The sequence below is a fragment of the Porites lutea genome, chromosome 4 (assembly GCF_958299795.1).
Source record: "Porites lutea chromosome 4, jaPorLute2.1, whole genome shotgun sequence".
Taxonomy (NCBI): Eukaryota; Metazoa; Cnidaria; class Anthozoa; order Scleractinia; family Poritidae; genus Porites; species Porites lutea.
The window spans coordinates 8130441-8155655 of NC_133204.1; the positions used below are offsets into that span (position 1 = coordinate 8130441).

Here is a 25215-nt window from a genome sequence, read left to right on the forward strand (position 1 = left end):
TTTCTGCTGTCCCCCTCTCCCCCAAGCAGTGTTGATGGTGTTGAAACAAAACTTGAATGCATAATGCTAACACTGCATGGGGACGGGGGGGTGGGGGGGAGGAGGAGGGAGTGACAATGTCCCATTATATCGAGCTATTGCGTTAGTGTCCCAAGGGTTTTGACCAGGGTTAGAGACTGGGAGAACAGTGCAACGTGCTATTCAAGCTCTTGAGAAATGCAGTACTACTAGAACCTAAAACTCTGAGGTGCACAGTTAGTTGTATATAAAATGTGGAGACCTTTGTTAGCCAACCTCTCTAAAACGTAAATACAGTACCGTGTGGACACAGAGCGTGGATTTAAAAAGACCAAAGGGCGAAGACTGAGTGGAAATTGATATAAATGCTCCTTGAACAAAATTATCTGTAAACAAATTCGTCTCCCTCGTACGTATTCCTTATACGAATCTGATAAAAGTGTTGTTTATATATTTTCATTGCCAGGATTCTTAATCATGGGTGTTCGTCGAGTCTTTTCGCTTGGTTGAAGGACACAAAACGACGATAAAGGAGTCTGTAACAACTTAAGCTTTTGCTAACGAATTTCATTGTTTCGATTGACATTAGTGGAATCCCTCTTTGACCAATTTGTTTATGTTTTGTGGCTGGTAGGTTTAAAACTGATTTATCCGACAACAGGTGACTCGCTGGTAACCGGTCAAAACTGCCGCCTTAGACATAACACTTATCCAGTTAGTTCATTGATTTAATAACAAATAAAATAAACTACAGTAACTTACCTTGAATTTGGGTTTCTACCATACTTCCATTTAGATACGTTTTGGAGATTCACGGCAGTGAAGCTTTATTTAGTCGCCATTTTGAAGTTTAACACGTCCATTACATCACTTAAGTTTCATCTATTAATTTATTAGCATTCTCGGTTTGCCTGACTGACTCTTCACTTGTTTTCATTGGAGCGATAAAGCAAGGAACCTGCTTTATAACTGAATTCTAGCCTACCAGAGCGCTTAGTATAAAAAGTAAAATTACCACACTCATAAAATGAAAAGAAATTAGCGCTATTTGACAAAGCAAACCTTCGTTTCCTCTTTAAACGTTTTTGTCCAGCACAACGTTTTATTTCACTCTTAAAGTTTCTTAACATCAAAAGATCATACAAAAATTGGGATGCGGAAATGTATTGTCAATAAAGTAAAATTTCCTGTACATAAATAGAATCATTTCTTTCGAGGAAGGGAAAATAGAACCTCGAAAAAAGTAAGAACTGGAACTTTTCTCTTTCTTTTCTTTTTATTACAACGCAGACGTAATTTATCGCATGGTAAATTTGCATGGTCTTCAACCTAGGAGCCCATAAACCCGAGCGATCAAGTCCCGTGACGACACCCGAATTAAAGAGCGGATAAGTAGGAGAGTTTTCACAGCGCGGTTTATATTTAGGCACATTTTTAGACTTCTATATCTCGAGAAAATGGAAGCTCCGCTTCGTGTTATATGTGTGCATTCTAAGCATAAGATTTGAAAAAAGAAACGTAAAGGTCATTAAAACATCAAAAATTCAATTTTCTTACTGCAAACTTGTTATTATTATTAAACACAGAGCTGCCAAAGCCAGAGACTTATATGGTACAGCCACCGTACAGGTCAGGTCATGCGAATTTAGATAGGGTGCCGGATTACAATCAGTAAAATATAAACTGAAACAATTAAGCTAAACTAAAACTGGGTTAATTAATGGGTTTAATGGGTAAAACACACACACACAAAAAAGCAAGCTAAAAGAACTTTTAGTCCAAAAAGTAACATTTTCAAAGTATTAAAATTCCAAAAGATATACTAAATTCGCACTAGAAGCGTTCTTTAAGATAATTGGTCCGTTATTCGAGTTACATGGAAAAAAGTTGCTCGAAATACGAGAAGTTGCCAAAAAGTTGCCGAGCAACTTGTGGAAAGTCCTATCCGCCTCGATTTTTTTCTGAAGGGAGGCGGTGGCTTAACCAAGGCTGAGGCGGTGGCTGGAGTTGGTGGCTGGGTGCCTGGCTGGGTGGTCGTGGTCGTGGCGAACTCAACGATACCCGAGCAAGGACTGGAACCAACAGTTAATCCCCAGACTCCTAGTGATCAATCGCTCACGTGTGTGTGTAACGATTCACAGTTCATAACACGGTTGTGAGATGTCTTGACAAATGTATTTTTTTTCATACAGAAAGACAAAAATGGAACAATATAGAGGATGAAACGACTTAAACGCACTGAATCTATCGAGGTTTACCAGAGAATATTTATATTTCTAATTAACTATCCCGCGCCGAATGGAGAGTTGAAGTTGTCGTGATCGTAGGTACAGCAAGCCAGAAACATGGACGCGGAGACAATGAAAAATCTTGATGCAGTATACAAGAAATGGCAGAATCGTACCGACCCTGCAGGCGGTGGAATCTATACAGCCGGTGACGCAAATGATCTTGGAAGAAAAGCATGGCAGGACAAATTTGGGGACAATATTCAAGCACCACAAAGAGCGCCTTCGAGATTCAGGCCCAGAAAACGAAAAAACAAGGTGTGCTTTGTATTCCTCAACTGCTCATCTTATGTATTAGGGGCAACAGTATACTTCTTTTGTTATACTTTATTGTAGCTTTTAGCTTTGGCATTTTCTAATACTTACGCCTTTAGAGATTTAACAGTGGATAAATGGATATGAGTGAAAAACAATTAACTGCAAATCTGGGCCAGGCTCCAATACTTCAAAAGACGGATAGCTCAGACTATGCACTGGACAAATCTCCCTCCATTAGATAACTCAGTTGGTTTCCCTGATAATATTCCGTTGGATAGTGATTTATCCAGCAGATAGCGCTATCCAGTGTTTGAATAACGGGCCAGATAAAGCTCTACAGTGTACAGTTACATGTGCTACACTGGAAAGTGATTCATCCAGTGGATCCAGTGTTATCCACTTCACCTTGGATCGTGATCAGCTGAGGCCATAAGTCCCGGTTCAGACGCTGAACTTTTCATGAGCCGAACCTAATACATTGAATTAAGTACATGAAAAGTTCGGTGTCTGAATCAATTAGGAACGCCTGTTTCAACTTGGAACGGCTCAGCCGTTCTTTTCAGCTAGCCCAGCCAGGAATTTTGAAACGGCTTTGATGAAGACGCCGAACTTTTTATGTACCAAACCTAACGCATAAATTATCATAACGTATTTTGTAAGCTGTTTGACCGAAATAAGCATTTTTCCCCTTTTGAGCTAAGTTCAGCTGCAATTAAGGTCAGCTTCTGAATCAATTCAGCCAGTCGAAATAATTTGGGTCGACCTTAATTCGAATTAGGTTCGGCTCATAAAAAGTTTGGTGTCTGAACCGAGCCTAAGCAGTGAAATCACAGACCAGGTGACTGGAAATTATTTTTCTTAAATAAATGCGTATGTTGTAGTTAATTTTTTATTTCAGTTAATTTTTATTTTTCCATTGTTTTTGGGTATGGTAATGTATGCTAATGAATTTAAATCAAAGGAAAAACAAAACTTAACTGAAATAAAAAGTTCACTGCAACATATACTTCTAATTCAAGATTTCTCACTTTATTTTTACCAGTAGTTCCCCAGTAGTTCAAAGTAGTCACTAGAAGAGTTCATGCTCTTAGTTGAATTATTTTTATTTCACTACAACAAATACCTTAAAATTCCGAAAATAAGCCCCGGGGCTTATATTTTTCAAAGGCCCTTTTTGAGGGGCTTATTTTTGGAAAGGGCTTATATTCGGAGGGGCTTATCTACGAAGGGAAATTTGCGTCTCAAAATCGATTGGGCTAGCCTTATAGTTGGAAGTAAATTTACCATTTTTGCTTTGTTTTAAGTTGTATTTGAGGGCAATTTTCCAAGTACAAGCCTCGGGGGGGGGCTTATATTTGGAGGGGCGATTTAACGGAGGGTTTTTTGCGTTACCGGTTTGGGGTGCTTATATTTGGAGGGGCTTATACATGGAGGAGCTTATTTTCGTAATTTTACAGTATGTTGTGGCTCAATTTTATTGGGGGATAAGCTTTTTGCTTATCTTAATGTACTTCTTTTTTTTTCCTTTAGCAAGCAGATCTCAGTTTCCAGCCTTTAACAGAGGTGAAATTTCACGTGCCTGGTGCAGTGATCCCTGCTATTTATAAAAGGAGACGCCCAGTTATGGGAGCATCTTGTGACAGATGTTGTAAAGAGAGTAAGGTAATGGCTGTGGATAGAATAGGGTTAAGGCTATTAATCTGACCCTTATGACCTTAAAGTTTGAGGCACTGTTCAGTCGTCATACTTTTCAGTGACCTTACATTTACATGTATATCAAACAACTTTATCCTTTAAGTCCCATGGGTGACCAACATTAAATTTTTCCTAATGTTGTCAATACGTCATCAAAAGAAAAGGTAATGATCACTAAAGGGAGAACTTCTTCAATCTGTAATTAAATCCTCTCTAAGTTTTCTCAAAGAAAATGTATGAAGATCAGTGGGGAGAATTTGTATGGGGATCTTGGGGCTTAAAGTGTTAAAATGGCCGAAGTATACACTGTATGCCTGTTGATTCAAACCCCAAACTAAATTTGCTGCACTCAATTAAAAAGCAGTTTGAGGCCCCACAAATTTTAAGTTGTAAATTTTGAGGCAACAACTTTTGCATTGAGTTCAGCTATGAAAAAAGCTTGGTATTGTAATCAAAGCCATTCCAAGCGTATCTTAACTGCATTATTCATACGCCAAAATTGTTTGATATTGAGTCAAAGAGTCTTGATCTGAATGTGTCATCAGTAAACTTGATGAAAATGATCTTAACTTTCAATATTTTTCTCTGTAGAAACTCTTTGAGGACATCACACCTTCATGGGGAATGCACAACATTCTGAGCCAGAATCTTTATAAAAAGTAGGTTCTGTTTATTATTAACTGAAAATTAATGAAACAACTGTAGATTGAGGTGTATATTTCATATTGCTAATTAACAAAATAAATATCCCCCACTCTCAAAGGATATTTTAATAATAATTTGCTATTTTTCTTGATTGTTTTTTCTATTGTTAATAGACATAACCTGTTGAAAAGGAGCTTTTGTCACATAGCCTTTGTGAGAGCTTGCAACATCAGTCATGAATATCCTGATGTCAAACAAAATGTCATGCAATCTGCAAGGTAAGTATCATATCATCAGCAAACATGACTTTCACACACTTAGCATGGTGAATGCTTAATCTCTTAGTAAAGTTAGGATGGTATTGGGAAATTAAGGTGGCTCTTTATCCCAGGACCTCCTCATAAATTCTTTAGTAAAAATTTTATTCTACTGGTTTAGGTTTGGTTTCCACTAACATGTTTTTTGAACAAAAATTAAGGGTTGTTGTCACCAGTGTAATTATCCTCAAACTTTGGGAGTTGTTGCAACAATGTTGGTAGTGGTGTGCAAATGCACGCAACAACTCCCAACAATGTTGGGACCTACAGTGCACCGTGGGAAGGATACAACCCACAAGACTTTGTTAACCATGTGTAATGCACGTGCATGGCCCCAACAATGTTGGAAGAGCTGTGCAAATGGATCCAACATTGTTGCGCTACACTTCAGTGATCACGGAGCAAAAGAAATGTAGGGACTTGTTGGCTTTGTGCAACAACACGCAACAACATGCAAGGGTGTGCAAACTGATGCAATTTTGCGTCCGTTTGCACGGGGCTTTTATAGCTTAATTTGATGTCAAAAATTAAATACACACATATTTTATTATACTTATTAGAGTGAAGACTTGTATCCTAACTCCAGTCTTACAAGAGCATTCTCTATCAGGTAAAATAGTTAATGCTAGATGTAAAACACTGAAGAAGTCATTTTGATCAATAATTTTATTTCATACACTTTTTTTCTTATTTGTGTGCCTTTCATGCTATCATAGTCAATAGATAGATAGATACGGTATATTAGGTTCTCTGGAAAAAGGCTCTGACCGTACAAAGCAATTTTTATTAATAAAAAGTCAAATTGACTTAGTTACTTTAATTGTGAAAATTTCTTTCTTCTTTTGGTAGACCAAGATATCAATGAGGCAGAAAAAATAAGGCGACAGAGACTTACAGAACTTGAAAAAGAAGCTGATACTATTTATAACAGAATGGCTGCCGTTATTTACAGAAGATTTATCAGGTTAATTTAAGTGATTGGTAAACTAACTTACTACAATGTACATGTATATATATCAGGCTCTTACTTACCTTTGAAGTGGTAAGTGATAGGGTAGCATGTCCCAGGTGTTGAGATAGTGGAACATGCATGAAAAAAGAGCAAGTGAAAAAAAAAAAGAAGAAGGGAGGAAGGAAACTTCATTCCTTCACTGCTCTCCCCAATCCCCCCTCTTTTTACTCACTTTATTTTTAGCTTTTTAGCCCATAGTGATCCAAATGCTTAGAAAAGGCTTTTTTGTATTTTTTTTTAATGTGAAATTTCCTGTTTTGGTCATCATAGCAGTAGATTTTACTGAAAAAAATTACACAAGGGCTCAGTTTTAAATAGCCAGGAAAAAGTCATTAACTGTAGCTTTAATTATTGTTCTCCAGCCATTTTTGTTGGTTGTTTATAATAATAATATTATTTGCTTTAAGTACCCTTTCGCGCAGAGTGTTTTTGATTTTACACCTAAGGAGATAACAGCTATTTCGTAGAGGTACATGTTCTGTATAGATTTACCCTCAGTTTGTTTCAAACTCATCATTATATCTCAATGCATCCTGATCCAGAAAAAGCAAATTAGATAAAATGAAACCACAATACATTTCTTAATCAATTGTATGTATTTTTACGATGCAGGTTCACTGCATGGTTTTTGTTCAAACTGTTTGGAAGGCTACTCTCTAGCATACAGATTCACAATGGACAAATGGACATACTAAGGGAAGCTTCACAGGTTAGCTGACTTTCCTTTTTGTGGGTAACTGCAATCATGGTGTACATTTGTTTGTCAAGAAAAAAAATGAAATTTGTCAATGTCTTTTACATTTTGATGTACTGTAAATGCTCCTAGTTGTTTAGAATAGTCCCTAAGTCATTTTGTTCTCAGTCAAAATATGTCATATATTGCTAAAAGCTGCTGAAAAATTTGCAACTTTTTCGTTCAAACAAATGAAAGAAGTAACAAGAATTGCACTTTCTGTGATTTGGGCTTAGTTGATAAACTGCAGATAAAAGGCTGATTTGGAAACTTACCTCTACATGTTTAGTTTTGTAGTGCTTCCTAGAATCATGGAGTTATTAGACACCTTTATTAGGTCTTTTTGAGGTGTGCTCACGGCCAAACGGAAACAGCATATTTTACAGATAACTGTATGATATGAAAGGAAATTTGAGTGTGAGTCCTTGTTCAGTGCCTTTTTACTACACTAGCAGAGGTTTCGTTTCAGGCTGGATGCCAGGCGCAACGTCCGGTTGTTTGACAAGTAATCTCCGGAAGTTTGCACACGAAATAAGTATTTTTTAAGACTGAGTGAAAATCGTTTCTTGTTTGATTTTTCTGATGATTCAATGCAACAACTGGACTGGACATATCTGTGTATTACCTTTTGTCATCAGGGATTCATACACTCTTTCTGATTGGAATTCGTTTTGGAATCAACTAAAAAACAAACAACTGCAAACCAATAATTATAATTGCCAAATCAAATATTTCATTTTATTGTGAACATTTTCTTTTTTTTGCCGTAAAAGACTTTCCTGGTTATCCAATTCCAGTCCAGTAAATGCAGGAAATCGCATTTTAGAGAGTTCAATTTAGAAATTTCCAGGGGGACATGCTCCCTGGAACTGCCCCTCCCCCTCCCCCTCCCCCTGCACTTGCAGCACGAACAGTACAATTCCACCAGCTGAACCTCTGCTTTTGGTACTTCCAAATGCTACCGAAAACCCTGAACCAGCGTACCAATAATTTTGTCTAACCACCTTTTTTACATTGATTATTTTAAAACTTTATTTTTTCCTGTTGGTTTGCAGGATGAAAGACCTCTGGTGTTCTTACCACTTCATAAAAGCCACATGGATTATCTCCTACTCACCTTTGTCCTTGTTACAAGGGACATAAAGGTAGGCAATGTTGGCGAAATATCCAACAAAGAGAATCATTTTATTCAATTTACCCACAAAACAGCTATGCAACAAGATATGTGTTTCTTTATTTTCCAGATGGAATAGTTAGAACTTTGGAATTTTTTTTGGAGGAGAGGAAACAAAATTATAGCCTTTTGAGAAATACCTTTGGTGTTAGAGAGAAAACCTTAACTCAGCTCAAAGAACCCACGCTGGGCTTGGAAGAAGAAATCTCTGAGTACTCCAAACTGGAGTTGAACCTTTGATCTTCTACACTGTAGTCACTAGTTCTCTCTTCTGTTTATTTAGGTTCCACATGTGGCTGCTGGAGGTAAAAATTACACAATTTATACATTCCCCAAACCAGGCACCTTTGGGAGCCCAGGTCAAGCTCATTGCTCTGACCCTGCCCATATTTGGATGGCCAAACATTGAAGTGATTGGCACGATATTTAGAAATTGGAGAAATTCACAGTGATTTTGTTACAAGACTTAGTAGTTATGTTGAGTCCTGGCACTCGTCTTGTGAAAAACCATGAGTCTCAGTCCAGAACCAATGAGACCAAGTTAAAAAGATCAAGTCCAAAATTGAAAATGCTTTGGCCTTTTTGTAACCAGACTGTTAATCAGAAGACCGACTCCAAAACTTTGTATTACAGTATAATTAAATTAAAATACATTCCATTTATAGTCCTTCTATTTTAAAGCAGAACAAAGGCTAAAATAGAAATGTCTGGTTAAACAACAATAACTGCCACAGAAATTACACGAACGGGATATTTCTGCAAGTATACATGTTCAGGTCGATCGATCGATCTTTGCGTCCTACGGGATGCATTGCCATGAATTGTTTTGGGTCTTTAGGGCTTTTGATGCATCAGGAAGGCAGATGAAATCACCATTTAAAATACAAACATGGCAAAAACTAGTATCACTTTATTTGGTGATCTAATTCAATATCTGCAGGCTAAATGTATATGACGAAATATATTACCATTAATACAAGTAATTTTCTCAATCTATGTGTGTGTGTTGTTCCCACAAGCAGGCCATCCTTATAGTTCCCAATCTAAGGTGCATCTATCCGCTGCGAAAGGGCCGGCATCCTTCACTCTATCCAGCATTCCCGCTCGAGGTCTTCCAGGTGGCCTCTTCAATCAATGCCTGATTCTAACAGGATGATATATGACATATCTTTATTTTTTTAAAGGGCTTTTAATTATTGAATTAATAAATCTCTTTATTTTGCAGATAATTTAAGGATTCCAGTTTTTAGGTATGATTTAACCACATTTTCTCAATACAAAATCGTGATATTGTCACATGCAACTCAAGAGCGTTACATTGTTCATGTTTCTTCCAATAGCTGGATGTTGAGACACCTCGGTGGGTTTTTTATCAAGCGTAAACTGGATCATTCCTCACAAAAAGATGAACTGTACAAATGTGTGTTACAAGGGGTGAGAATTCTACGTTAAATCGTATTCTCATGCTCTCTGTTATGATTTTCTCCGAGCTCAGACTTGATGTGTTGTGATCTGTGTTTCAGTATGTGGAGCAGCTACTTCAGAATGGACAGTACCTTGAGTTTTATATAGGTAAGTCAGTGGAACGACCCCGGGAACGACTTTTTGTACTGATTGCCAAGGTGTCTAGCCTGGGTAAGCTCTTCTCTGTACCAAAGTAAGATTACAGTCAACAGGCCGGAAGTTCTCATGTTTAATATACATGTATGAGAATTGCTCTATCTAATAAGTGAGAGTTGTTTCACAAGTTGATTAGAAAGCAACGTAAGAGTCATTCATGTTCGCCGACCGGCAATGAATCGTGATCAGGGTACCACCTTCCTCCAATTAAAAGAACAAATTTGCAGCCTTACGTAAACTAGGCTGCGAGTAACAGCAAGCGCCTCCTATAAAGGGATTCGGATCAACCTGAGATCAGACATTCCTTTTTTTTTTCGAGAAAGCGCGAAATTGGGAGCAAAGACAAAAGGAGAAAAAAAGGAAGAAAGAACAAAGGATTTGATGAAGGACCGCCTGATTGCAGGTTGGGTTCGGATGGGATCTGAATGCTCTGAGTAACTTTCAAGATATTTGTTGGTGATGAAGAATATTTCTCTCTAACGTGTCAGTGATATTTTTACGGCTGCACCTTGTTTTTCAGCCCACGTCTAGCTTTTTGGATATCTCGTAAAACACTCCTTGTAGTGCTGGAAACACTACTTAGTAGTACTTACAAATGTGTGATGTTGTTATCGTGAATTGCAGAAGGTAGTCGATCGAGAACTGGAAAGGCTATGGTTCCCAAGTCAGGACTGCTTTCATTGGTTGTCAATTCAGTTACAGAAGGTAAATTTTCCTGCTGCCAGGTGTCATATGTCAAAAGTCACCAGTAACGAGAAAATGTTAATGCCGGCTTCAAATTGAAATGGCCAGAGTCATCAGTATTTGTTATTACAAGTCATTGTAAGCCCATGATACACTTACAATGACTTTTTGCACATTTTTTCCTTATGTTACTATGTTTTTTTTAGGTGTTGTACCAGATGTTAATATTGTGCCCGTTAACATATCTTATGAAAAGGTAACGACTAATAGTAGTTGTAAAGGGATCGGTCAGCCGTTTTTTTGCAGAACGATTCATTAGCTTGCGGAGGAATAGATTATCGCCGATGACGTCATAGCCATTTGTCTTTATCTCATCAATGAAATGTAGAGGATTGGAATGTCATTAAGATAAGGTCATGTGCTATTTTAAAGTAGTTTATCTGTGACTTAAAATAACTGAAACGTAACGTGACGTAATTATACTCTTTCTATTTCCTGCCGCTCTCATTGTCCAACCATTGTTCAAGTTCCGGTTCACAGATTCTTTGCACGCAAATTTCGGTAGCCTTTTTTTTTTCTATCAAATCACTTAGTACCTTTTTGTTCTTGATTAAGCCATTATCGACTCTTATTTCCGTAATTCCACCTAGGAACGTATTCAACGCACGAGGTTTGGACACGCTATCGTTATGTGGTAGTAGTGCATACTCAACTAGCTCGGCGATGTTTGTCATGGAAATTACACGTTTATTTCGAAGTAACTGTCCGAGGGAATTCGGGGAATCCAGAATAGAATATTTTTGGAAGCAGTCATGCTATGTATCAAATCAGAAGCGCACTCTTTAGACACCGCTTTGGAAAGATTACTCAAAACATCTTTGATCCTTGGTTCTTCATCCTCGCTTTCATCATCACAACTTTCATCTCGATCAGTGCTGGTGGAAGACAGGTTCGAATGAGTAACTTTTAGCTTCGTTTCCTCTTTTATAGCAGCAAAAGTCGTAAGCTTGTGACAGCAGGGACCAATGGGTCTTGAATAAAACTACCACCCTCTTGTACAAGGATTCGCTTCTTTGTTTTGTAACGGACATTTGGTGAAGGTTAAAGGAAAAAATTGGTTTGGTTGTACCCTAAGTACTATGCAAAATTTGCGCGCCATGAATCAGAGAACTGGAACGTTAACAATTGTTGGACAAAGAAAGCGACAGCAAATAGAACGTGCATAATTACTTTACGTTTCAGTGATTTTAAGTCACGGGTGGCTTCATACCCAAATAAGGGCATGACCTTATCTTTAATGAGATTCCTCCGCATTTTATTCGTAAGATAAAAACGAAAGGCTATGACGTTATCGACGTTACTGTATTCCGCAAGTTAATGAGATTCCTTCGCGAAAAAAGGCCTAACCGGTTTCTATACTACTACTGTGCCACTACTACTAAGCCCCGGTTATTCAGGCATTGGAAAATGCTATCCACAGAATGACTCACTATCCACCGGATAAGTATTCAATTGTGGTAACCAATTGCACTCTCCACTGGATAGAGATTTATGAAGGGGCTAGCGTCATCAGCCTTTTAACAAACTGGGGCCAGATTCTAATTAAATGAAATCTTTAATTTTTTTTCTGATCTTATGAACGGAAATCAATGTTCTGCCAACGTGGAATAACTGTTCGTTCTTTTAACGGCTATGTTACTTTCAACATTCTACGGTCAGTCTCGCTGGCTTAACTTTGGCATCGTATTTCGCAGTTTTACACCATTTTTCTTACTTTAAGAATTCCGATAAAAATGCAGTTAATCGCATTTTTTTTGTTACGTGCTTTGGCTCCATTTTCTCGTTGTTTTACCGAAGAAATTAAAACTTCAACTTTTACTAATTTAAACAACTTATATTTTTTCAGGTTGTGGATTCAGGTTATACAAACGAACTTTTGGTAAGGTCCGCTTTAGTTTCGTAATATTTAGTGACATTAGCGGTGTTTACGCCAGGGGAAGTTTGAGTCTTGAATTGAAGTCTCTTAGTTCAAATACTGAGAGAAAATAACCCGCTAAAGAATTGTCTCGTTACAGGGTGAGGTAAAAAGACCGGAGTCTTTCTGGAGTACGATCAAGAGTATCTGGCGGGTCATAAGAACCACGTACGGCAATGTTAGGCTTGACTTTGGACAGCCATTTTCTCTTCAGGTTTGTTTCCTTCGTTAACGTTAAAGAGCGGGCGGTGATTTGTTTGAGAAATTTCTCTGAAATGCAGTACAAGTAAATTTTTATTCCCACGAGGAAAATCATACCACATTACTCAGTACTTTTAACCATACAAAAAATCCTCCTGTAGAGTTCTGGAGAAAATATCAAACAAATTTCGTGCAGGGAGCACTAACCTTGGTGATTTTTGCAATCATAGCATTAAAACTTGAAAAAGTTGGTCCAGCTTTTTCAAGTTTCAATTCATGTCCATCGCTGCCATCCGTTGCAACAGACGAAAGGAAACAGTGTCAGTCGAATGTCGTAATAAAGTCTTGGAAAAAAAAAACTGGACCATGGGTTGAATTAAATTGATGCAAAGATGATTCAGTTGATGCGAAGACAGGCTCTAGCTCTTGCAGAGGACAGTGGCAAGTGCCGAATTTCTAACCTCAGTCGTCAATGAGCCCGCGTAGCTAGTTCAGTATCTCAGCGGTGGTCCAGATATTGCTGGTTTGCACCTGACGTCACGGCGGCCATGTTGGTGGTCAAGAACAAAAGCATTTCTCTCTTCTGGGAACGAAACTCTATTTTCATGTAAATTCTTCTAAAAAAAAAAAAAACTTTTGTATTGACCTCCAACATGGCCTCCTTATCACGTGGTTGCAAACCAAAAATTGTCCTCTTAAGTGTGAGAAACAGAGGTTACTTGTTAACAAACTTTATAATTTGCCTTTAAATAGGAGTTCTCTCGATCCATGAACCTGTCACAGCCCATGAAGGATTTTGCATCTAGCCTAGTTGCCAAGGCAACCGCTAACTCCTCGTCCCGGTCCTCTCTCTTGCGGAGCTACTCGGACGTATCGCTGAGTGACATGGGTGATGACAAGAGTTTTGCGCTAACAAAGGCTCTTGGCTACCATGTCGTTTACGGTTAGTTTATGTTGCTGTCTTTAAATCGAGTGTAAAGGTTCTTTTTAAAAATAACAGAGCAAAGAAGTCATGACGTCACAAAAGCTAAATTTATTAAATTATGGGATTGATGGTTGTGCTTCAGAAAGAACGAGAAAAAAAATGCCCGCTTGCCAATAATCTGCGTGTTAGTGCAGTTTGGTGGCGAGATTTTAGCAACGTTGTGCTCTAACGACTTCATAATTTGACCAAGATCCTTGAGACCATAAAATTGCACAAACATGCTGATTTTTGGCAAGTGGCGATTTTTGTCTTGTTCGTTCGTGAAACCTGAAAATACGCGGCATACCTACAGTCTTTGACGGTTGTAATGACAGTGTTTGACTGTAATTACATGTTCCCTATCGAAATAAAGTGTCATTTATACCTTACTCCAAGATTAAGTGTACTGACTAAACAGCTAATGTACGCATTTTTTGGTTCTTAGATGCGGTTAATTGCTGTGCTGTTATGAGCACAAACATGGTCGCTTTCCTCCTGTTAAATAATCACAGACAGGTTAGAGGCCATTTCTTAAACTTTTCACATTTTGAGTTGCTGTACTTCAAGTAGTCCCTGTTAACGCAGCAGTTCAGTATTTTTGTGGTCACGTAACGCTCCTCCCCGCTATGTTCGTGACGGGAGCGTTTGCGTGCGATCAAGTTTTCCTTTGCAAGTTCCACTGACGCTTTTTTCTATGTGTTTTTCAAGGGTACAACATTTGAAGAACTGAGTGCGTCCTTTGGACGGTTGCGTGGAGAAATCATTTCGCGTGAGAGGTAGGTGACATGTTTAAGTCGCCCGAAACCTAACTGAAAAAGAGAGAAAAAAAGAAGAAGGGGAGGAGGCAGTTATCGGAAATGAAATTACGGTCAAATCTGTATATAACTTCCCTGTGTATAGCAGTCACCCTGTAAATTATGGTCACCGCACAACTTCCCAAAATTTCAGTTGCCTTATATTTTCTGCAAAGTTGACCTGTATATAGCGGTCACCCTGTTTATTACGGTTACCTTGCCATTTCCCAAGGGTGACCGTTGTACACAGGTTTGACTGTAGTGTTTGTAGTGGAATGAAGTAGATGCCCTTTTTCCTTTATTCGACCTAAGGTTCTTTTCGCTATCTTTGGAAATACGAGTCCGTTCGCTTTCCGCCTTTTTTTTTTGGCCTTTTCTTTGTCTTTTTATATTCTTTCTAGCCCTCAACATACCTAACTAAGGTAACTGTTATACTCAAATCTTAATACAATTAACAATATAAGCGCATCAACGACTTTATTCAAACACGCGCTGTATCTTCGTTTTTCAGGGATGTGGGGTTCTCTGGGGATACGGCTGCAATTATCCATCATGCCTTGCGGTTACTGGCCGATGACGTCATAGTCACTGAAGTACAGAAGTTTATTATGGAGATTCATATTCAGCCCAAGCTCGTTTTACCGCATTTACTCAACCTGACTTTCTACAGCAATCAGGTTAATAACTCCTTCCTGTTCATCATAGACACCCTGCATAGCTCAGCGAACCAGGTGAACTCAGGAGTGAGTTATCAGCCCCGGGGGGACCATCCCTCGTATAAAGCCTGAGTCATAGTGTGTTAAGTTTTCAGGCTATCACATTCAAGCCAGGGAAAGGGCACCCGCTCCCCAGATTCTATTAATGAATTTGTTGTTCGAAAGTCGAATCGTTTAGTAGCTGAATAGTTGCTGTAGATTTCAGGTTCATCTCTGCATTCCTGCATGCGTAATGCCGGGCAGTGAATCTTATGAAATTTCTGCCTGCTCAGTTTTCTTGAATTGATGTTAATGTCTTCAAAGCAGTTTTAGACATTCAACGATTTTTCAATCTGACCGCATACAGAGAGGTTATCGTAAAAAAATTCACTGCTCGTTACTTATGCAGGAATGAAGATTTGAATTTGATACTGGTTGCAGCAACGACTAACGGATTCCTTTTTTAAATAGTCGATTCATTAATGGCATCTATAGGGCTACGCTTGACCTGGCGTGACTGTAGTGGTAAGCTTTCTACGCAAAAGGACAGCAGAAAAAAGAGGACGGCAAACCGCATTTGTTTGACAAACGTGACAGGGCTATTACTTGCGTGTTTTGTCGCGATCTTCACTTAACATTACTGTGTTCCGGTCTTTTACCAAAAGATCTGCTTACACGAGAGGAAGGTGAAGTTTGGCAGAAAATGTTTTCAATCATAATTATTGTCATGCCTGTCAGACAAGGTTTGCCGTCTTCTTTCTTCTACCGTCCCTTTGCGTAAGTTCACAATTGCCTTCTGATGACATGCCAAACGGCGTGACTAAATTCGAATGTTCTCCTTTATTGCAGGTTGTTTCGCTGTTTGCTTTGGACTCAGTGCTTGGTACGTTTGTGAGAGAAAATGATGATTTGTTTTAAGTATTGCATAATTTCATGTCTATAAAAGAAAATGAAGATTTGTTGACAATAATGCATGAAATTATCATTGAAAAACTAACCTCTTATTATCATCAGCTTGTGGTATTACAGCGGCGGCTGAGGACAGTGAATCATACGACTCAGAAGACATCGATGGAAAGAAAATAGTATCTCAGAAAACGGTATGGGCATTTTATACCTTATTGCTTCTGATTAAGCAAAAACAGTTAAACAGTGTTCAAACGATTATGTTCATCGCACAATACCTTAAATATTTGCAGTCATGCATGAGTCAGAAGCCACCCTTAAGCCAAGCCTAGGTCGAACGTCGAACTTTTCATGAGACGAACCAAACTTTAATTTGGTTCGAACAGATCGCGTCGGGGACGCGTCGAACCGATCAACTGAATCAGACCAAAATGTAGTTTTAATAAATTTTCTCCCGAAATACAAATTTTTAATTTCTATCAGTTTAGTTCGTCGCATGTGAAGATCGACGTTTGTCCTGGAGACGAACTTCAGACGCTCTGCAGGCGGATAGAACGTGTTGGACGATCCAAACTCATTAAGACGAACTTAACTCAGCAAGACGTCGAACTTTTCATGAAATTAACTCACTAAGTTTGGTTCGTCTCATAAAAAGTTCGACGTTTTGCCTAGGCCCAAGAGGAGTACGACTTCGAGAACGAGATTTTTTCAATACTAAGTAGCGCTCGCGCGTGAACCAGCGTCATTTTGGCGGGAAAATGTGATAGCCATCGTTATTTTACTACGATTTTAAGCGAGAATGTCGTAGTGGCAAGTTGTCAGATGTTGAGAAGTTTTACCATTTTGCGATCGGGAGAGGGCTTATCCTCCTTCAACAAAAATAACTGTGTCGACCTTTATGGTAAAAAAAAAGTAAACTGAAGGTTTATGGGGTGTCTCTCTTTTGAGCATAGGGAAAAACCTTTAAGGTGGCTGAACACAGTTTTGCGGGCGGTCAGCGGTAACTAACGTGACTGTGCGTGTTTAAATTAGACAAACAAACATGGCGGCGTAAAGATCTACTCATTAAAATTTTGTGATATTTGGCAGAGTTTTTACTTTTATTGTATTTTAAATAATGAGAACTTTAAAATGGAAGTTGAACAGACGAAATTTGTGATACATTTAATAGTTGCAGTACCATTATATTATTGAGTATCTAAAATCCCGTCTGTTAAAATTTGGTAAAATAAGTTTCAAGTGATAATGATTAATTATAGTAAGCTTTGGGCAAGTTTATAGGAAAATCTAATGAGCGAATTTTATGTAAATTGAGCAAAAGTGAAATTTTAAGGCTGTATTCAATCGTTCATGTTGCCATGGAAACTAGGAAAAGGTCAAATTTACCTGTCAATCAAAATTTTTCATCAGTGTTTTTTTTCACTTGCCAAGTTTCAGATTGTGAGCTGCAACCTTTCTCTTGCCATGATTTGGTAAATGACACACACTCACAAACTGCCAAAACTGTGTTCAGACACCTTAAGTGAAATCTTGTCCTCGTACGGTCGTCCTCTTCCTTGAATCTAAAGCTCTCTAATGTATAGAACAGACCTTGTCATGGTTTTTGACGCCATTTTGAGGAGTAGGCAAAAACGTGAGAAATTATAGTGTCTTTATGAGAATCTAATGTCCAAAAATTTCCGTAGAACGGCTGTTCTGAAAAAAATATGATTTGTAAACTAAAGTCTCACTCCTAAGGATTCTACGGAAAAAATATTGAGGGCGTTACATGCACTAGAAGACCTAGAACCACTTTTTTAAATTTTCTATACATTTGTCTGTAAGAAAGTCCCGGGAAAATTACAGACAAATATATGGAAAATCTAAAGAAAGCCTCTGGAGAAATTTAAGCACAGGTACGCCCCCAAGATTTTTTAGGACAATCTTTTGCTTTGTAGGCTTAGTTTACAATTGATATTTTTTTTAAGAACAGCCGTTTTACGGAAATTATTCGATATTAGATTCTCATACAAACACTGTAATTTCTCACACGTTTGCCTACTCGTCAAGATGGTGTCGAAAACCGTGACAAGGTCTACTACTCAGACGTTTGATGCTGTGCAAAAATTAGCTTTCTCATCTCAATTGTGATTTCTTTTTTTATCGTTTTAGATACTTGAGAAGACGAAACAGTTATGTGATATTCTTCAGAGAGAGTTTATCTTTGTGCCGGTGAGTGGTTTTCTGATTTTCAATTTTTGACAAAAACAATGAAGAGGGGGTACTGCGTTTTCTTTGAAATATCACTGAAAACGATTAGACCTTCTTGCATCTTGACAGGTCACCTTATTTACGCGAAAGAACGCCTTTCTTGAGTAAGGCCGCACCTAGGAACAAATATTTCGTCCAAAAAGCTCTCCGCGGGGAGGAGGGGAGGGGTTGATGATTGGGGAAAAAAGGGACAGGAAAGTTCCCCCACTCTCGTCCCTCCCCCCCGCTCCCCCTTCACTCCGAGAACTTGCTCGCAAGCTAAACTGCTGTATCCTTACAGCAACAATGCATCGCTTATCGCTGATTTTTCACGTATTTTTACTACGTTCTTCCTGTGCCATTGTTATCGCTTTTGAACAAAATATTGAAAAAGAAATAAACCTTATGCAGTAATGTGTTACTCGCAAACACGAAGTTTTAAATTAGCCCCACTCCCATCGCCCTGAAATAAGCGGCTTACCGACAAGTCCAAATATTTCATAAGCACTGCGGGGCTTTTTCGAGTAAATACGGTACTTTGGGGATGGGAAAACTTTGACCACCTTAATTTTCTTTGCGTTAGCCAGTTTGAAAGTAAATTTTGGGGAGTGACACTTTGGATTGGTTATTCAAGTTTTTTTTTTCTTTCAGCCGTGCATTTCACTGGAATCTGCTCTGATAGAAGCACTGGATAAGTTCACAGCCAGCGAGACTTTGAAGGTTATGCAGGTGAGTACGTTCATGCATGTTATACGAGTCACGGGTGGCCACTAGCAAGGAGATTTCGCAGCGACGTGTAATAGGGACAAAATCAGGTGCAGTTCACTCACAGGAACATGCAAGAGGGACGTGTTGGCGGAACAAGTAGTACCAAGGAGACCGTGAAATCACAATGTCCACACTGAAAATATGTTACGGAGCCATTTATTTTGGTTGTTTTGCCCATTTCACGAACACAAGAGATTCTTCCCTGTAGTAGTAGGGAAGGTTGTATACAACTTACAGTAGTCATTTTAACGTTCAAAACAGATGGTTTTTCCTTTTGCTAAAGACCCCCCGCCCCCCTGTTCAATGTTGGGATATTCATGTAACAGAACAATTTAAAACTAAGGTTTGGATCAACATTGGTCTAGGGGAAGGAGGAAGAAGGAAAAAGGAGGTTTAGAGTAGTAGCCTTCCTAAAACTTTTGACGATGATTATAGCCTATTCACAGCTGCTCAACGTCTCTCCCTGATTTTATTTGAGAGGAGGATGCGGCTGTATACAGGCTGTGGAAAAGCTCACGTTAAACTCAAGTTAATCTATTTTCTACAGCAAAGTACCGCAGGTTCGAGAGGCGGAGACTGGGGATGGGACGATGAACACGACGAAGATATGAGCATTATCGATGTCCCAGAGGTTGATTATAAGGTCAGTCCATTGTTGTGTTATATGTTCCGCATGTCATGAAGGATGACAACGATGTTGATGGCGACGATAGTGATGATTGATAGCTGATGATAATGATGATGATAGCTTACGAGGAAGCTCTCAAGGAGCGAGGGTGAGCTTGCTCGCAGGGTATGATGATAAGGATGCTGATGTTGATGATAATACTAGAGAGTTTAAGCTTTACGTATACGGTAAACGGCAAACTTCAGATTCAAGCTAAGAATTTCTCAAAATAGAAAATAAGCAGACAAAAAAACTCAAAACAATTCATATGGATAAAAAATTGCATGAAACTACTAATTTGTGTGTAGAAATAATGAAAAGTAAACGACAAGTAAAGGGAAAACTTGGTCATGTGGTACAAATTCGCGTATTTTTTTGCCGTCTAACGTAAACTTGATGCTTAAACTCTCAAATAACCTTACACATCAGGACGGCAAGCTACGGCAGAAAGAAGAGGATGGTAAACGATTGTATGTGACAAACTTGACAGGGCTTTTTTGTCGTGATTTTCACTTAATATTTCTGGACTTTCACACAAAGACGTGTTTAAAGGAAAGTGGCCGAGTTTGGCGAAACACAATGCGTTCGCAGGCTATCCTATTGCGTAAGTTCACTAATAATGGTCATGATAGATTTTAAACAAGAGGATTACAGTCAGCAAAACCAGATCAGCTAAGCGCACCATTGTAAGACATTCAGACTTTTTTTTACTAATGAGGAGGATGGCGATGTCTGATACTGGTGATGATGATGATTATGATGAAGATAATGATGAACAGAACGACGGTGATGATGGTATTGATGTCTTTTTGTTTTTCTCTCTTTATTCTGCCAGCTAACGAAGTCCGACGAACTACTGGCAAAACTGCGGTATTTGAAGTCATTAGTGGCTCCCCTGGTAGAGTCTTACTGGGTGTCGGCCTGTGCTTTGCGGTGGCTGAGTAATCAGACATTCTCAGGTAAAGTTCACAAACGGCAGTTAAGAAGTAAAGACACTAATTTATCCTCCATAAGGACTTATTTATTTCGAGCACGTTTGAAGAGGGGAGGGAGCTAAATAGAGAAAGAAGGCATTTTACTGTACAATCAGAAGATGGTATCAATTCCCTATAAAGAACTAGGGGGTGGGCTCAATAACTTTCTTCCCCTAAAAGCGGGGGTCTTAAATAATAGAGGACAGTCTGTAGGAGGCGGAAATAAGGGGTTGGCTTATCGCAGACTACTCTTACTCGTTTATTCGTATTTTGACCCTTGTATAATATCCACCTGTGTAAGGTCAACATTGTTGGAAGGATTTGTTTGTCTGTAACTTTGACATGGCGCTTAAGACTGGCTCGGTGATTGGTCAAATACTGTGGGACTGTATTGGGGTACAAGTTTTGACCCACTTTCCTGTGCACCTTTTTAATAGCCAATGACAGCAGCAATAGCGTTCCAAGAACAGTCCCATAGTACAATTCAGCACAACACCGACCCAGTGAGTCTCAGCCGCAACCCCCAAAATGGCGCGGGAAGTGAGCCCGCGCTACTCCCCTCAGGGTAGATCAAGACTGGACCCGAGAGTGCGGCGGAAAAAAAAAATTCATACTTCGCTCCGAAGCTGAGGTAAATGTAACAAAAGAAATGATTTGATTATTTATCTCTGAATTTAAATGCTTTTTCTTTTGTTCTACACCCCTCAGCCTCGATGCTAAGTGTGAAATTTAATAATTAACGAAACTGACCTATTATATATAAGCGGTAGGCTGGTCGCAGACGAATATTTTTGTTTGTGTGACACTACTGCAACTCTGTATGGGATGCTTTGGTCACCTTTCTAAAGCTAACCCCTGGAACCGGTACCGACAGTGTCTGGCTATGAAAAGCTTTACTGTTATTACACTTTGTTCCAAAACGTCGTCTGGTTCAAATAAAGACCCTTAATAAAATCCAACTAGTGGTCTATTATCACTACTGCGTTCTGATTGGTTGAGCTACTACTAGGCTATATGTTATAGCCCACTAGTAACGAAAAGCGCGGGCTTTGAAAGCCAAAACAATGGCGGCTGAATCGTGTTTTGCTAGCTAAAGTTGTTTTGTCTCGAGATTTTTGACCAGCAAGTTGGATTTTATTAAAACAATTATTCCTCTCGTCCTCATGGCCTCTGAGTCAATAGGAATAATTGTTAAATATTACTCGAACTGTTATTGTTCTTAACACCAGAGTAATTTAAATTTGTAATTTTGTCATTACTGAGTCAAGCCAGCTCAAGCGTACCCCCACAGATTCTACTAATGGGCTCATTATTTGATGATCAAACCGTTAGTGTAGTCGTTGTTGATAATATCCGATTCACCCATTTCTTCGCTCTTGCATACGCAATGAGCAGTGAATTCACACGCGAGGTCGTTAAAATTTCTCTCAGCTAAGCTTTCTTTTTTAAATCGATGCAAATATCTTCAAAGGAATTTTATTCGGGTGCAAGATCTTTCAATCTGACCGAATTGGCAGAGATACAGGCAGTTGAATACAGTCAATATTTTACTGCTCATTGTCATACGCGTAGGAATTCATATTTGAGTTTTAAACTGCGTCAGTAGCAGCAACGACCAACGGTTTAATTTGTGAATATTAGTTCATGGGGTACGCTTGACCTGGCTTGACTTAAAATGTAAAATAGCTCTTTGGAAATGATGCAAGCATTTTTGTCATTAAACCTGGTATTTGCATACTATTTCTACCGGCTCGCTAGGGTCGCTGAAAAAAAGTCTGTCTTTGAGTCCAGGGCCTAGTTGTTCGAAGGCTGAAAAGCGCTAACCCAGGGTTAAATTTTAACTCGGTTTTCTTTTTCGTTTGTTCAAAAACATTTTCCCGGATTATTTTCTCTATCGTTTTTAGGCCATCCAATCATTAAACTGTAGAGAAAAAGAATAAAACTGATTTTGCTTTTTAAGCTTTGATATCTGAATTCAAATTTTGCACTAACCCCGGGTTATCTTAACCCTCCTTTGAACAACCCGGCCCTGATATTTATGTACAAATTCTCCACACTGGTCTCCATACAATTCCTTAAAGAATTAGTGGAGAGAATGTGATAAAAGATCAAAGCATTTTCCCATTGTTGATCATTTTATTTATTCTTATAACCGTTTCGTTTGATAATGTATGGAACTTTGTTAGGAGAAAACTGATGTTGGTCACTCTTGGGTCGTAAAGGCTGGTATCCGTATGATCGCATGTAAGGCGTTTTTCAGCAAAAGTAGGGCTCCATCTTATTGAAACCAGTCTTTAAAGTAACATTGTTCATTTTATCTTGCTGTTGTTTAGAAACCGAGTTTTTGACTGCTCTTCACGCCTGCGCAAAGGAACGAGTTCAAGAGGAAGTGACTTTCTTTCGTAAGTAATCACAAAAACACTGCTTCGTTTTACAGGTTACCTGTGGTAGAAAGCTGATGGTCTCCTTAAAATAGACCTCTTTAGCTTTCATGTTTTGAGTTCTAATGTAGTTCAAGTGGTAATACTCTAGACAGAGAACTGTTTCTTTCAAATTTCGTCTTATTTCCGTTGATATGTGCGCCTAATTTTTGAAAAGATAGAGGTTAAATTTCCCTGAAACCTTCATTGGGAAAACATAAAGCAAAAGAGATCAATTGACTCTGCTGTGTTTGTGTGGAATTGAAACATGGGTTTATGTCATTTTCTAGCACGATAACGTTTTTCTTCGGCGCCATCATTTCTGAAGAGAACGATCTAAAAATAATACACTATAACAACTGGTTTTGATAACCGTTATCTTTTTTTGTTCTTCGTTGTTTTTTTAGCTGAGAGCTGTTCTGTGGAACCATTAAGGAACGCGATACGTATCTTCAAAGAATGGAAAGTGATTCAAGTGGATGCTGATAGTAGAGTAAGCCTCTGCGACGCTTACAACGACGAAGATGCGTTGTTTGATGTGATAGAGAAGATCGGCCAGTTTAAACTGTAAAGCAAAGAGAGTTTGACTTTTTTAACTGATTGTAAATTTACGCCCTGGTGACCCGCAATTGTTTGAGTTTGTACAAGCTGATACAAAAGAAGGTTTATCCTACGTCAGGGTTCTTTGTGCGGGTGCAGCTTTGCAAAGAAATAAAGCCATATTGAAAAGAAAAAAAAAAAACAAGTACGGCTGGTAGTTGCCTTAATAATCTTTAGGCCTTGGTCAGTTTATTTATTTATTTTCTTTTGAAATGGATAAAAATGTGATATTCCCGAGGCATGAAGGCTCACGAGACATAATGGTGCGGTCATTAAAAGCAAGCCGACAGTTGAGTGGGAATACTGGTGTCCCTGATGTCATATAAGAGTCATTTCCTGCACAGCGGTAATCATTTAGGCAAAACAATATACGTTATGCATAATTTTGTTTTCTTCGAAAGAGGCTGCTAAGTGCAGCCAACCGCGATCATTTTTCATACACCCACTTGAACGTTTTAACGATCTTTTGACAATCTTTTGACCCAAAGCATTGATAGGTTTCATTAAAATAACGATCTTTAAACTTGGAAAATACTCAACGCCAGTTAACAGCAAGGATTAAGGAAATTGCACCACGTACGAGGTTAAAATACTGATGTCTGCAAAATCGGCTCTTTGACAAATTTGTCTGTATTAAGAATCCTTAATGCGCATGGATTTAAACAGACTAAACAAGTTTGGCACTCCTCTCCACCTGGTTACACGTGAATGCGCATAATATTTGTTGTCTAAAAGCATTTTTTTGTTTTTAGCTTAAAGCGCGATGACGCATCGATTAGATTAATTTGGGCTGATGCATGCCATGTGACGTTTGATTCTCGATCTCCTAGCAGCTGATTCTCTTTTCCGACGTGTTGCTTAGGAGCCAGTTAAAATTCCCGATAATGGATCTCCAACGTCGCGTCATATTCTGATCCTATGTGAAAATTGGGAAAACGATCGTTAAACTCTACGAAAAGCGGTGAGTAGACTATAATTTAAAAAACTTTCGATGTTGTTTTAGTTGTGCAAACTAACGGACTACGTAGTAGTCTGTTTGCAAACAGACCACCGAGGCCACGACGTGTTTCGAAGGCAGGTTATAAAACATAATGCTGTGATCCAATGAGATTCGATTCGATTCGATTTGAAAGTGGTGTTTTCAAATTACCTTAATGAACAAAATTTCACGTTATTTAGGGCGTTATTGTTGAAAGGACCATCTGGAGTTTACTGATTTGAATATATGCTTGAAAATAAGGAACCACAATCTTAGCTTGTTATTAAAACTGAGTGCAATACAGTGGCAAGACAAAAAATAATTTCTGTCGGATATTTCTTCCGCGCTTAGCTAAACTTTGAAGTCAGCTTTAAATCATAGTCTTTTTTAAGAAGGGTACAAATGGCGGACAAATGGAAATTTAATGCCAATCAGACAGTTTCATTACTGATTATGTTTACAAAAGCACGGAATTTATTTAAAGGTCCATTGGAATATTCGTGCAAAAAATTGTACTTTTGTAAACGTGCTGAGGAAAACGCTTATGTGTGTTGACGCTTATATTGGCTGCACAAACGAGCTTGGATTGAGTAACGGCC

The 25215-nt window shown here is 38.6% G+C and overlaps 1 protein-coding gene across 1 annotated transcript; it reads left to right on the plus strand.

Moving 5' to 3' along the window:
• Window positions 1-2126: 2126 nt before the first annotated feature.
• LOC140935621 (glycerol-3-phosphate acyltransferase 1, mitochondrial-like) lies at window positions 2127-23782 on the plus strand. The gene is made up of 28 exons (XM_073385187.1): window positions 2127-2564; window positions 4095-4226; window positions 4851-4918; window positions 5078-5182; window positions 5782-5831; window positions 6071-6185; window positions 6846-6942; window positions 8022-8111; window positions 8424-8445; window positions 9366-9390; window positions 9481-9574; window positions 9664-9712; window positions 10385-10465; window positions 10651-10700; window positions 12351-12383; window positions 12520-12633; window positions 13374-13563; window positions 14030-14100; window positions 14293-14360; window positions 14890-15055; window positions 15923-15956; window positions 16088-16173; window positions 18131-18190; window positions 18860-18937; window positions 19524-19619; window positions 20479-20602; window positions 22951-23019; window positions 23445-23782. The coding sequence occupies exons 1-28, from the start codon at window positions 2364-2366 to the stop codon at window positions 23606-23608; spliced, it is 2532 nt and encodes an 843-aa protein (XP_073241288.1). The 5' UTR covers window positions 2127-2363; the 3' UTR covers window positions 23609-23782.
• Window positions 23783-25215: the final 1433 nt, after the last annotated feature.